The following is a 14,428-nucleotide window of genomic DNA, read 5'->3' on the forward strand; positions in this document are numbered from 1 at the left end:
CTCTATAAAACTTTGGTTAGACCGCACTTGGAATACTGCGTCCAGTTCTGGTCGCCCTATTATAGAAAAGATGTGGATGCTTTGGAGAGGGTTCAGAGGAGGTTTACCAGGATGCTGCCTGGACTGGAGGGCTTATCTTATGAAGAGAGGTTGACTGAGCTCGGACTTTTTTCATTGGAGAAAAGGAGGAGGAGAGGGGACCTAATTGAGGTATACAAGATAATGAGAGGCATAGATAGAGTTGATAGCCAGAGACGATTTCCCAGGGTAGAAATGACTAACACGAGGGGTCATAGTTTTAAGCTGGTTGGAGGAAAGTATAGAGGGGACGTCAGAGGCAGGTTCTTTACACAGAGAGTTGTGAGAGCATGGAATGTGTTACCAGCAGTAGTTGTGGAAGCGAGGTCATTGGGGACATTTAAGAGACTACTGGACATGCATATGGTCACAGAAATTTGAGGGTGCATACATGAGAATCAGTGGTCAGCACAACATCGTGGGCTGAAGGGCCTGTTCTGTGTTGTACTGTTCTATGTTCTATGTTCTAGATAAACAAAACAGGATGTAACCTGGTTTTTGTCTCAATGTTTGGCACTTTAGGGATGTAACGTGTGACAATAGACAGTTTTTTCAGGAATGATGGACAGGCAACAGAATTGAGAGACAGTATTTAAAGTGCACTCTCTAAAGAGCATAGACCGTAACTACAATGTAACAGGCAAGTGTTTACATATTGGATTTCCACTCTCAAAGTTTTCAATATAAATGCTTTTAATGTTAAGATAAAAGCTTGACCAAAAATTGTAGCAATAAGATATGGTGGAGGATGTGTCTGGATACAATAATCCTTAATCACTTGATTGTAGGGAACATGAAGGTTGCTGAGCAAAGAAACATGGTGTCAGAGTTTTGCAGCTTCCACTCATCAGGATGGCATGCGAGAGTGACACATTTCAAAAAGAACAACAATTTATTTCGTATATGGAACCGATATTGATTAGTCGGCAAGTCAACTCTGATTGGTCAAAGTATTATCCCAGAGAATGGACCAGGGAACTATTATCACTTTGGTTTTTGAGATTTGTTTAATTTTAAAAAAGCCACAAGACTTTGATATGTTCCTTTCTCCTGCAGATGACAAGTCTCAACATCTATTTAGCTTCTAGCAAGGTGAGATGACTGCACAGAGGGCACTATCCTGTTACAAGTCAGCCTGGATTTCCATGTGCATTGTACATGGACTCTGGCCAGCCAGCTTACAGCCAGTCCCTAGAATGAGGAGTCTCTCTGACTCTCCTGTTGCTATCTGTCAGCCAGGACTCCCTGATTGGCCCAGGTTAATAACCCCAATCGGGGATGTCATAGTGAATGGGATCTACCTGGCCCTAATTCCAATCATAACACAAGGGTAAGTGAATTACATTGGGAGCCGAACTGATCAATTATGTACTGTAATTCAAAGCACACTTGGGATTGGTCAACATAGGAGGTGTAGTTAGTAAGTTTGCAGATGACACCTAAGTTTGAGGTCTAATGGACAGCAAAGAAGGTTACTTCCAATTGCAACAGGATCTTGATCAGATGGGCCAATGGGCTGAGAAGAGGCAGGTGGAGTTTAATTCAGATAAATGCGAGGTGCTGCATTTTGGGAAAGCAAATCTTAGCAGGACTTATACACTTAATGGAAAGGTCCTAGGGAGTGTTGCTGAATAAAGAGACCTTGGAGTGCAGGTTCATAGCTCCTTGAAAGTGGAATTGCAGGTAGATAGGATAGTGAAGAAGGCATTTGGTATGCTTTCCTTTCTTGGTCAGAGTATTAAGTATTGGGAGGTCACGTTGCGGCTTTACAGGACATTGGTTAGGCCACTGTTGGAATATTGCATGCAATTCTGGTCTCCTTCCTATCGGAAAGATGTTGCGAAACTTGAAAGGGTTCAGGAAAGATTTACAAGGATGTTGCCAGGGTTGGAGGATTTGAACTATAGGGAGAGGCTGAACAGGCTGGGACTGTTTTCCCTGGAGCGTCGGAGGCAGAATGGTGACTCTATCGAGGTTTATAAAATCATGAGGAATATGGAGAGGGTAAATAGACAAAGTCTTTTTCCTGTGGTCGGGGAGTCCAGAACTAGAGGGCATAGGTTTAGGGTGAGAGCGGTAAGATATAAAAGAGACCTAAGGGGCAACTTTTTCACGCAGAAGGTAGTGTGTGTATGGAATGAGCTGCCAGAGGAAGTGGTGGAGGCTGGTACAATTGCAGCATTTAAAAGGCATCTGGATGGGTATATGAATAGGAAGAGTTTAGAGAGATATGGGCCAGGTGCTGGCAGGTGGGACTAGATTAGGTTGGGATATCTGGTCAACATGGACAGGTTAGACTGAAGGGTCTGTTTCCGTGCTGTACATCTCTATGACTCTATGTTGTCAATTTCCCAAGTCACATCTATCACTCAACATTATGTTCTGAGTTTTGCTCGCATGGTCTGGTTGAGTACAGTTTGTACTCGTTGCGAACATACAAAGGGTTGTGTAGTTTGACACGTTTGATCTGTCAGCCATTGAGACATACAGCTTTGTACCTGACAGCACACTGGCACTGAAATTAACATTATTCAGTTGGGTAGTGCAAAGTATATCTGGTTGGTTGGTTGGATGATAGTATCCGGTTAGTTGTTGGTTGGTTGAATGAGAATATCTGGTTAGTTGGTGGTTGGATGACAGTATCCGGTTGTTTGGTTGGTTGGATGGTTGGATGAGAGTATCGGGATGGTTGGTTGGCTGGATGACAGTATCCAGTTGGCTGATTGGTTAGATGATAGTATCTGGTTGGTTGGTTGGTTGGATGATGGTATCTGGTTTGTTGGTTGGATGACAGCATCCGATTGGTTAGTTGGTTGGATGACAGTATCGGTTTGTTGGTTGGATGACACTATCTGATTGGTTGGTTGCTTGGATGACAGAATCCGGTTTGTTGGTTGTTTGGATGACAGTATCTGGTTTGTTGGTTGGTTAGATGACAGTATCTGGTTTGTTGATTGGATGACAGTATCTGATTGGTTGGTTGGTTAGATGACAGTATCTGGTTGGTTGGTTGACAATATCTGGTTTGTTGGTTGGATGACAGTATCTGATTGGTTGGTTGGTTAGATGACAGTATCTGGTTGGTTGGTTGACAATATCCGGTTTGTTGGTTGGATGACAGTGTCCGATTGGTTAGTTGGTTTGATGACAGAATCCGGTTGGTTGGATGATAGTATCCGGTTGGTTGGATGACAATATCTGATTGGTTGGTTTGTTTGATGACCGTATCTAGTTGGTTGAAATCACCACTTGTGTTGCTACTGATTAAAGATTTTTGAGATGCCTTCCACTTCCAAGATATGCATTGAGAACAGACTGAAAGGTGTGATTGCTCTCAGACGCAATGGGATTTAGGCTCAAACTAGTTCAAAAGTGACACAACAGAGAAATCTGCTGAACTGAGTGTTTACTCAAATTAAAGGTTATTAACTTACCTTGGTATGGGCTCTGAACATTTTAGGCCCACATCCAAATTTGGAAACGTTGGCATGGTTTCTGAACTAACTTAAACATAGCATCAGCTGTGTTCGGGTTTATTTTCCACAGTATTGAATAGTTCTAACCATAACTAACAATTGTGTTATCCTCCTTTCCATAAACCGACTGATTTATTCTTGAATGTTGAACTGTTTCAGTCACGGAATGCGTCTGCGCGTTGAATTGACCTCAGCTGCCCTCTGGAATGGCCTCGCAAACCATTCAATACCAGGGTAATTAGGGATGGGTAACAAAAGCTAGCCCTGTCAATGATACCCAGGAAAAACAGGAAAACACGGTTTTATTCCTTCAGTGCTGGTGTCCCTGCTTTCAGCTGCCAGGGCCCTGCAAACTAATGAAGGGGACTTTAACTGAGCTCATAGACTTACAGAGCTCCATGAACTCTCAGTCTTTTTAGTCTTTTTGTCTGTCTGTCTATCTATCCATCCATCTATCTAATCTAATCCATTTAATCTATCTATCTACCTACCTTCCTATCTATCTACCTATCTATATCTGTCTGTCTATCTAATCTATCTATTACCTATCTAATCTAACTTATTCATCTATCTAATATGATGTAATCTAATCTATTTAATCTATCTATCTATCCATCTATCTGTTTAATCTATTTATCAATCACTTGTTAGGGAAAGATCAAGCACTAATGCCCAACGCTTCCCCTTCTGTTCTCTGCCCCCTCTTCCCTTGACAGCTACTGTGCTTATTTCCGAATGAAGGAGGTAAGTCCCTCTTGCCGACTTGGGCTACGGACCAGCCGACTGTTCCGGGAGAAATACGTATGTGTGGAGTGCCAAGGAGAAGCCATGGGAGTCAGAGATCGTTGTGAAGGTGATGGGCTGGAAGGAACCAGGTAGGGAGCAATCTGTTTCATGTCTCTCATGAAGAAATCTTCATTAAAGACTGCCTAGGGTTCCTATTAACATTAGAGGTATGGCTTTGTACTGAAGATTTGTCATCAAACTGTGCCAAAAGTCTATTCATATTTTCTGATATTTTTGTCATTATTCTATGAGTACTATTTAACCAATGTGTTTATGACCAACTGCTTTGAATGTTAGCTCTACCATCATAGAGCATAGAAGCAGACCCTTCGGTCCAACTCATCCATGCCAATGAAGCATCCCAAACTGAATTATCCCACTTGCCTGTGTTTGACCCATATCCTTATAAACTCTTCCTGTCCATGTACCTGTCCAAATGCATTTTAAAGGTTGTAATTGTACCAGTCTTAACCACTTCCTCTGGTAGTTCATTCCAAACAAGCACCATTCTCTGTGAAAATGTTATCCCTCAGGTCCCTTTCCAATCTTTCCCCTCTCGCCTTAAGCCTCTGCCCTGTAGTTGTAGACTCCCCCACCAAGGGAAAAAGCCCTAAGCTATTCATGCTGTCCATGCCCCCGTATAAAACTCTATTAGGCACCCCTCAGTCTCTGACGCTCCAGAGAAATAAGCCCCAGCCTATTCAGCCTCTCCTTATAACCCAAACTTTCCAGCAACCTTGTAAATATTTTCTGCACCCTTTCCTGTTTAACAACGTCCTTCCTACAGCAGGGTGACCAGAATTGTACATAGTATTCCAAAAAGGGTCTAACCAGTGTCCTGTACAGCCACAAATGACATTCCAACTCATATACTCAATGCTCTGACCAGTGGAGGCAAGCACCCTAGGTCTCTCTGCTCAACAATAGTCCCCAGGGCCCTACCATTAACTGGCCTGGTTTGTCTGACCAAAATGCAACACCTTCCGTTTATCTGAATTAAACTCCACCTGCCATTCCTCGGCCCACTGGTCCAGCTGATCAAAATCCCATTGTACTCTTAGATAACCTTCTTTGCCGTCCACTGTATCACCAATTTTGGTGTCATCCACAAAATATACTAACCATGCCTCCTATGCTCTCATCCAAATCGTTTATATAAATGACAAACAGCAGTGAACCCAGCACTGATCCTTACAGAACACTGTTGGTCACAGGCCTCCAGTCCAAATTAGAACCCTCTCCCACCACCACCCTTTGTCTCCCACTGTCAAGCCAATTTTGTATCCAATTGGCTAGCTCTGCCTGGATGCCATGTGATCAAACAATTCCATTTTGCTTTGCCAATACTGAAGATGAGGGATTTGTTAACAGGACCCATCATTACTTTGGTCTTAATTACAAGTTGGCTATTTATCTGTCAGTGATCTGTCTATTCTTTGATTATCCTTTTACCTTTTGTGAAGGTTTGTAGCTTAGGTTGAGGTTTTGGGTGTAGGTTTGCTCGCTGAGCTGTAGGTTTGATATCCAGACCTTTCATTACCTGGCTAGGTAACATCAGTGGCGACCTCCAAGAGAAGTGAAGCTGTTGTCTCCTGCTTTCTATTTATATCTTTCTCCTGGATGGGGTTCCTGGGGTTTGTGGTGATGTCATTTCCTGTTTGTTTTCTGAGGGGTTGATAGATAGTATCTAGATCTATGTGTTTGTTTATGACGTTGGGGTTGGAGTGCCAGGTCTCTAGGAATTCTCTGGCATGTCTTTGCTTAGCCTGTCCCAGGATAGATGCGTTGTCCCAGTTGAAATGGTGGTTTTTTTCATCCGTGTGTAGGGCTATGAGGGAGAGAGGGTCATGTCTTTTTGTGGCTAGCTGGTGTTCGTGTATCCTGGTGGCTAACTTTCTTCCTGTTTGTCCTACGTAGTGTTTGTGGCAGTCCTTGCATGGAATTTTGTAGATGACGTTGGTTTTGTCCATGGGTTGTACTGGGTCTTTTAGGTTTGTTAGTTTTGTTTGAGAGTGTTGGTGGGTTTGTGTGCTACTAGGATTCTGAGGGGTCTTAGTATCTGGCTGTCATTTCTGAAAGTTCTTTGATGTATGGTAAAGTGGTTAAAAAACCACCATTTCGACTGGGACAACACATCTATCCTGGGACAGGCTAAGCAAAGACATGCCAGAGAATTCCTAGAGGCCTGGCACTCCAACCACAACGCCATAAACAAACACATAGATCGAGATGCCATCTATCAACCCCTCAGAGAATGAACAGGAAATGATATCACCACAAACACCAGGAACCCCATCCTGGAGAAAGATATATATAGAAAGCAGGAGACAACAGCTTCGCTTCACTTGGAGGTCACCACTGATGATAATGTAATGAAACGTCTGGATATCAAACCTACAGCTCAGCGAGCAAACCTACACCCTAATCCTTTTACCTCTGTACCTACTATAAATGGACTGTGTGTATTTATGTGTGTGTGTAAAAGTGTGAGTGTGTGTACGTGTGTGTGTGTGTGCGCGCGTGTGTATGTATAGCACGTTTTTCTGTGGAGCTTTCTGATGTGGAGTGTGACACACCAAGATGATCGTCATGACATCCTGTGTTGGTATGGCTAATTATAATTCAGCTACCGTAATCCTCCAAATACAAGGATGGCAAAAACTGTTTTGGTGCAGGAGTTACTGGAGACTTCCAAAGTGGGGTATGATAGACCAACCTGATTATATGCTCATAGCTCTCATTCAGTGTAAAAATCAACACCCCACCTTTGGTCTAGTGGACAACGAGAGTGTATCAAAGGCATTGCTCGTTCCTTTTGATTGTCAGTCCACTTAATATGTCCTCATCCCCTTCCAAACCTTTTGTTTTGCTTCCCTTTATAAACTGCCGAGGGTTGGGTGCAATGTTGGTCCAGTTGCATTTACTTTAAACAACACCATTTCTGTGACTAGGCTTCATTGCTAACAATGGAAATGATACCTGGAGAAGTCCCAGTCCTTATCAAGGTGATGAGCCACAAGTCTCCTACACATGGGGAGTGCCCTGAATGTGTCATAAATCCATCTTTACACCATCAGCCTCTTGCTTGGATTGTGCCTTCCATTATTTCAGATTAGAGGGATGATATCCCCTATCGACACCAGATAAAACTGATCAGAGACTCACTGAGCTTCGCTCGATACCAGGGCATACCCACTAATGTGTGATACCAACCGCTCAGACACATAGCTGAAGACACTGTGGGAATCAAGTAAGACTTATTCACATTTAAAACAGAAATCTCCCATACATCGCTGCACTGATCGAGCACTTAGTCCCAGTCCCAACTTCAGTTCTGACTTCAGATTTAAGACGCATTCACTCCAAAACTAAACCACAACCAATCAGTGCTATAGATGCTTTGTAAAGTACCATGAAATGACCATCGAATTGTTTAAAAAAAACTGCACAACTTGGAGTAGGCTGCATGTGACTCCAGACCCACAGCAATGGGGTTGACTCTTATCTGCCCCCTCACAATGGGCCAAGGATATACCCCAGTTCAAGGACATCTAGAGATGGGTGACAAACGTGAATATGTTCTCATGTTGGATATAGCACTGGATAAGTCATCTAGAGAATATGCGTTCAAATTTCGTTGTTGTGATTTGAATCCTTCTTTGCATAAGTCAGATTGCTATTAACACCCTAACTAGTTCACTAACATCCTTTAACTCCAGAACCTGTTAGCTCGGGCAAATTACAAATTACAACTGACTCCAGCCCCACATCAGACTGATGAACTCTTAGCTGGCCCTAGTAAGTCACTCATTTATGTCGAATTTGTATTGATTCTTTTGCGGGATGGGGAGGTCAGTGGCAAGGCCAGCATTTGTTATGTGTCTCGAATTGTCCTTGGACTGAGGAGCTCACTCGGCCCATTGCAAGGGGAGGGTGGAGGTCTGGAGTCACGTGGAGGCCAGTCCAGTTTTCTAAACAATTGGATGGCCACTATTACATTGACTAGTTTTATACTCCTGAATTATTAGTTGAACTTAAATTCTGCCAGTTGTTATGGTGGGATTTGAACCCATTACCTCACAGCATTAGCCTGGGCCATTGACTTATTAGGCTAGTAACATTTACAGCTGTGCCACTGCCTCCACTATTTGAAGGCAATGAAAGGTGGTCATTAAATCATTGCCTTATCCATATCAGGATAATGAATTTGAGGGAGACAGAAATGAATATATGAACACAGGAACCGGCCATTCAACCCTACTATCCTGTTCTGCTATTCAATGAGGTCATAGCTAATCTGTGGCCTAATTCCACATTCCTACCTTTGGCCCATATCCCTTCATTCCAACAAAAGAAAAGTATCTCTGAGACAGTCTGAAAAAAATGCACAGGAAATGACATCACCAACCCAAGGAAACCTAAACACATAAATAGAAAGTGGGTCGAATTCGACATAAATAACACCAGTGCTTCACCAGGGGCTCACTGATGATGTTACCTAGTATGGTGACAAAACATCTGAAAACAAACCTTCCAGCTCAGTGAGCAAATTTACATCCAAAATGTACCTATCTCAGATTTAAAGAATTCCCTGTTTGTCCCCCTGGTTTCCTAAAACTACCTTTGTGTGTGGATCTTTCTTTCCCCTCTAGAACATTCTGGATAGCGGCCTCCAACGCTGGCTGCCAAGGATCTTGGGTACGTGAATCTCTGCATGAAACTTGTCGCTGTCCCCCACAGTCGCTGATCTTTGTTTAACGCTGCTCTGAATCGGACACGGAACCCCATACAGCAATAGAAGTCAGCTCGGGGGAGCCACAGAGAGGAAAGCCCTTGCGCAGAGCCATCGTCACTCGCTGGACTCCTGCATTTGGCAATGAGATGTGAGACATGTAAAAATGGCAGAAGGAAAGGCTATGTAACCTTGCTGCATGCTATTTACCTCAGTATCCTTCTACGTAAGCATATGCAGAGTCTTATAACCTCACGACAGAACAATGAAAGTCTCAAAGCACAAAAAGAACAGCTAAGAACCTTTAAACCTTTTACCTCTGAAACTCTGCTGACAGCTACCTCCATAAACACACTTGCATTTATTAACAAAAAACAAAAAAGTCCTTTTCAATGGTTTTCTACTATTTGTCAAGTTTTTTTAATTGTCTATCCATACGCTATGTAACTGGGAACAGCAAAGATGAGAACATTTAGATGCAAAGACTGAATATTATTTAAAATTACTTTTGAATAAATCCATTATGATGATGATTTTGGCTGCATTTACTTTTTTCAGGTAGTCCCTTTGTGCTGGGACTGCGGAAGTGAGGTTGAGCAGATTGGACCTTCATTGGAATTTCGAAGGCTCAGAGGCGACCTTATTAAAAGCTACAAAGGTTCTTCCAGGGCTTGACAAAGGGGTCTCTCCTTTGTGGGTGTAATCTCAGAATCAGGGGTAAAACATCTAAGACAGAGATGAGGAGGAATTCCTTCTCTCAGAGGGTAGTGAAGCTGTGAAATTCTTTACTGCGGAGGGCTGTCGAGACTGTATCTTCAAGTCCGAGACAGATTCTTAATCTGTACAGAGGAACCTCGATTATTCGAATGGCATGGGTGGGGAGTATTTTGTTTGGATAATCAGATGTTCAGATAATTGATGCCAGACAACATAGTTTACCCAAGTATTGGGACCCTGCGATCTTGTTCAGATAATCTGAAATTTGGATAATCGAATGCCGGATAATAGAGGTTCATCTGGAATGGAATCAGGGAGGAAAAACAGGAAAGTAGAATTGAGGAATACCAGATCAGCCACAATCTGATTGACTGGCAGAACAGACTCAATGGGCTGAATGGCCTTTTATCTGCCCCATGTCATTATTAATAAGGCAGTGCCTCAGAGGGCTTGTCCTATTAGGGTTCTTTCAACATCGCCATATGTGTCACTGTTCTAAGACAGGACTTTTCCCGCAGGTTTCCGGACCCTAGTGTCAGGATTAATTAAGGCACCAGAAGTCCACAGAGGGTGAGCAACAGGTGCCCATTGTGACTTTCTCTGGATTGGCCAGATGGTGGCCATCCAAATATGATCAGAGGATGAGGATGGAGTCTTAATCTGGGAGAGCGGCCACTCAGGGGTTGTCCAACCTGCAAGCAGTGTGCCATGGTGGGGGGGGTGGGGGGGGGGTGGGGGGTTAGTAAGGCAGAGGTCACAAGAATTCTCAGTGCCTCAGAGATACGCAGAAATAACACGCAGCTGGCTCTCCATGGGAAGAGAAACTCATAGAGGGTCAATAAACAGAGGACAGGGATGTTTGGTGATCAGGAAAAGAACGTAGAGGTGACACAATTTTTTTCATTTTGATTTTTATTGTCAATGTATTTTACAGTAAGAGCACAATAAAACACTGAAAAGCTTTCATTTATCACCATGATATGGTGCCATTTTGAATAATTTAAGAATAAGGAGGAAAAAAAAATGAAAGACCTAGCTTAAAAGGACAGACCGGGAATGATTTGGAGATGCCGGTGTTGGACTGGGGTTTACAAAGTTAAAAATCACACAACACCAGGTTATAGTCCAACAGGTTTAATTGGAAGCACACTCGCTTTCGGAGCGATGTTCCTTCACCTAGTTCTTACTAATTCTAATTCACACTTTGGGGTAGCGAATTCCACAGGCCTGGCAACATCTGTGGAGACAGAAACAGAGTTAATGTTTCCGGTTCCTTGACTCTGTTCTGCAGAAAATAACTGCACAACAACAGCTTGCCTGAAAGCTGACAGATGAATGGGGAGTGAATCAATGGCTTGGCTTTTCTGATGGACACTTCAGCCTGGTCTTCTCTTCTCAGAGAGGGAGGGCTGTATGAGGGCAGACAGATGGGTGTCAGAGTGAGTGGGGGAAAAGGATGATGGAGAGAACAGTCAGAATGTGAACAGGGTTGAATCGGAGAGTTTGAAGATCACACCTAACTCCGTGTAGAGAGATCTGAAGCTGGGGCCTATTTTTTATTCTTACATGTAGACCAGAACCTAAACTGAGTAAGTGCTGCCAACAATCCATTTAACTACTTTGGCAGGGATTCAGTTAAGACCAAAGATGACAGATCATTTTCCCTAAAAGGGATTAGTGAACGAGGAAAGTTTTCCAATTGATTCATGGTCAGCATTACAGAGACTAGCTTTATCTATTGAATTTAAATCTATTGAATCTACGGTAGGATTTGAACCCATATCCATAGGCACTAGCCCAGGCCTCTGTAAAAGCAGGCCATTACCACTACAGGTCGTTTGGGTATAATGCGTGTTTTGTCAACACAAATTGGCTATAACCCAATAGACAAATTGTGGATGATGTTTGGATAATGCAAGCTTTCTTCCGAACAGGCTTAGTGATTTTCGGTAGTGATCTTCTAAAGTGTCATGATTTGAAGGTGCCAATGTTGGACTGGGGTGTACAAAATTAAAAATCACACAACACCAGGTTATAGTCCAACAGGTTTAATTGGAAGCACTAGCTTTCGGAGCGCTGCTCCTTCATCAGGTGGTTGTGACAAACACTTGAAGGAGCGTCGCTCCGAAAGCTAGTGCTTCCAATTAAACCTGTTGGATTATAACCTGGTGTTGTGTGATTTTTAACTTTCTACAGTGTGATTTTCTATATCATGAGGTTGCAGAGGAACACCACTGTCGTGTTATAGCAGAACCATCGGTACATCACTGACTGTAAAAGGATTCTGGAGGGATTGTGAACATGGGGGCAGGGAGTGACTACGAAATGGCAGTCTGGAAGAGAAATCTGGGCTAATGCTTCTGGCCGTGTGGTGACCTGGAATTTAAAAACAAAACCCGCCTAGCTCTTCAACTCACATAAATCCTTCCCTGACACAACAAAGTAAGTGCGAAGTGAAATCTACGTTAAAATCTCCAGACACAAACGTTCAAAAGCTGGGCCGTACGGTTCAAAATCATATGGGGTCTATCCTTTGACCCGGGCAGATATTAGAAAAGAGAATGAGAAGGGACAGATCCTGCACGCTGACAGATGGCTGGACAACACATTAACACTTCAAAGGCAAATTCTGACTTGTATAATTGATACAGTCAGAAAAATCTGTGGATGTTTAGCAACCGTCAACAGAATTAGCGTAAGGGCCCTCTAACCCGATGGCTACAAAATCTTTACAAAGGTTCTTGTGGAGTAGTGATAATATCCCTACCTCTGAGCTAGGATAATCTGGGGTCAAGTCCCATCTGCTATTGAGGTGTGCAATGATGTCTCTTTATGTAGAAAATATCTAAATGTGGCTCCGGAGAAAAGCAGTCTTAACCGCAGGGGCCGACCTGACCTCCTAGTCAGCGCCCATTTTGATTCCCCTTCCTTTCAGACATGACCATCCTCGGCCTTCTCTTTTGCCATAATGAACCAAACTGCAAATTGGAGGAGCAACACCTCAGCTTCCGCCTGGGCAGCCTACAGCCCAGAGGACTCAACATAGTTCTCCAGTTTCAAATAACCTCCCTCCCCCCTTCCTTCTAACCACCAACCAGATTCATTCCTCCCAATGACCAACCAGGTCGTACCCTGTGCCTGTCTTAACCTATTCCCACTTCACCACCCTGCCCCCACCTCCTTTATCCGCAGCTCCCCCACACCCGCCCCCAGTCCTGAAGAAGGGTTACACCTGGAACATTGACTTCAGCTCCTGATGCTGCCTGGCTTGCTGTGCTAAACATAGATTGGAATCCCTACAGTGTAGAAACAGGCCCTTTGGCCCAACAAGTCCACATTAGCCCTCCAAAGAGTAATCTACCCAGGCCCATTCCCCAACTACTCTATGTTTACCCCAGACTAATGCACCTAACCTACATATCCCTGAATATTATGGGTAATTTAGCACGGCTAACCCACCTAAACTGCACATTTTTGGACAGTGGGAGGAAACCAGAGCGCACAGAGGAAACTCACGCAGACACTGGGAGGATGTGCAAACTCCCCACAGACAGATGCCCGAGGCTGGAATTGAACCCAGGTCCCTGGCTCTGTGAGGCAGCAGTGAGCCACCATGATGCCCCAATCTACAGGAGACTGTTCTTCCAGCTTCCTGCTTGTCTACCTACCTTTGAATAGAGCTTCAAGAGCAATCGATACCCTTAACCAATGTTGCCCTCTCAGTGCAGTCTACACCATCAAAGGAAGCCAGGGAGGAATGAGATATTAAAGTTGTCCTTCCCTCTCAGATTGACACAAACAAACAAAAACAAGACTTGGTTTCTACAGTCTTTAAAAGGAAGAGAATTCTAATGTGTCTCATCAGATTCTTTTTCTCACCTGTTTTAAATGGGCGACCCATTATTTTTAATCAGTGACCCCTAGGTTCTAGATTCTCCCACTTCAGGAACTCATCCTGTTCATACTGACTTGATCAAGACTCCTCCCGATCTTATATGTCTCACTCAAGTTCATTTCTTACTCGTCTAAACTCCAGTGGGTACGAGCCGAGTGTGTGCACCCTTTCCTCATAAGACAACCCACCAACTCTAGGTAAATCTTCTCTCAACCGCTTCCAATACATTTGGATCTTTCCTTACCCAAAGAGACAAATACTTGTACCCAGTACTCCAAATGTTGTCTAACGAGTGACATGTGTAACAGTAGCACAACCTCCCTACTTTTGTATTCAATTCTGTTCATAATAACTAATAACATTCTATTAGCTATCCTAATTAAATGCTGTATATGCCTACTAACCTTTTACAGTTCATGTACTATGACACCTCTGCAATCTCTCAACACTGAGATAATGTTTTATAATTACTCATGTGAAAAATGGACAAATTCACATTTTCCTACGTGGGTCACAATTTGCCAGAGTTTTTGCCCGCTCACTTAACTTGGTCAGAAGCAACACCAGGTTATAGTTCAACAGGTTTATTTGAAACCATACGCTTTCAGAGAGCTGCTCCTTCATCAAGTGAATTATGAAGGGGCAGCACTCCCAAAGCTTGCGATTTCAAATAAATCTTGTTGGACTATAACCTGGTGTTGAGCGACTTCTGACTTTGCCCACCCCAGTCCAACGCCAGCACCT

The 14,428-nt window shown here is 43.4% G+C and overlaps 1 protein-coding gene across 1 annotated transcript in view; it reads left to right on the plus strand.

Annotated features, from left to right (window-relative positions):
* LOC140488079 (somatomedin-B and thrombospondin type-1 domain-containing protein) overlaps positions 1-9,602 on the plus strand; it is a 299,120-nt gene extending 289,518 nt beyond the window's left edge. Inside the window, exons 4-5 of the mRNA XM_072587795.1 lie at positions 4,271-4,429; positions 8,993-9,602. Of these exons, the coding sequence (XP_072443896.1) occupies positions 4,271-4,429; positions 8,993-9,098 (265 nt within the window). The 3' untranslated portion in view covers positions 9,099-9,602. The remainder of the gene's footprint in view (positions 1-4,270; positions 4,430-8,992) is intronic.
* The last annotated feature ends 4,826 nt before the right edge of the window (positions 9,603-14,428 follow it).

The sequence above is a fragment of the Chiloscyllium punctatum genome, chromosome 17, assembly GCF_047496795.1.
Source record: "Chiloscyllium punctatum isolate Juve2018m chromosome 17, sChiPun1.3, whole genome shotgun sequence".
Classification (NCBI taxonomy): domain Eukaryota; kingdom Metazoa; phylum Chordata; class Chondrichthyes; order Orectolobiformes; family Hemiscylliidae; genus Chiloscyllium; species Chiloscyllium punctatum.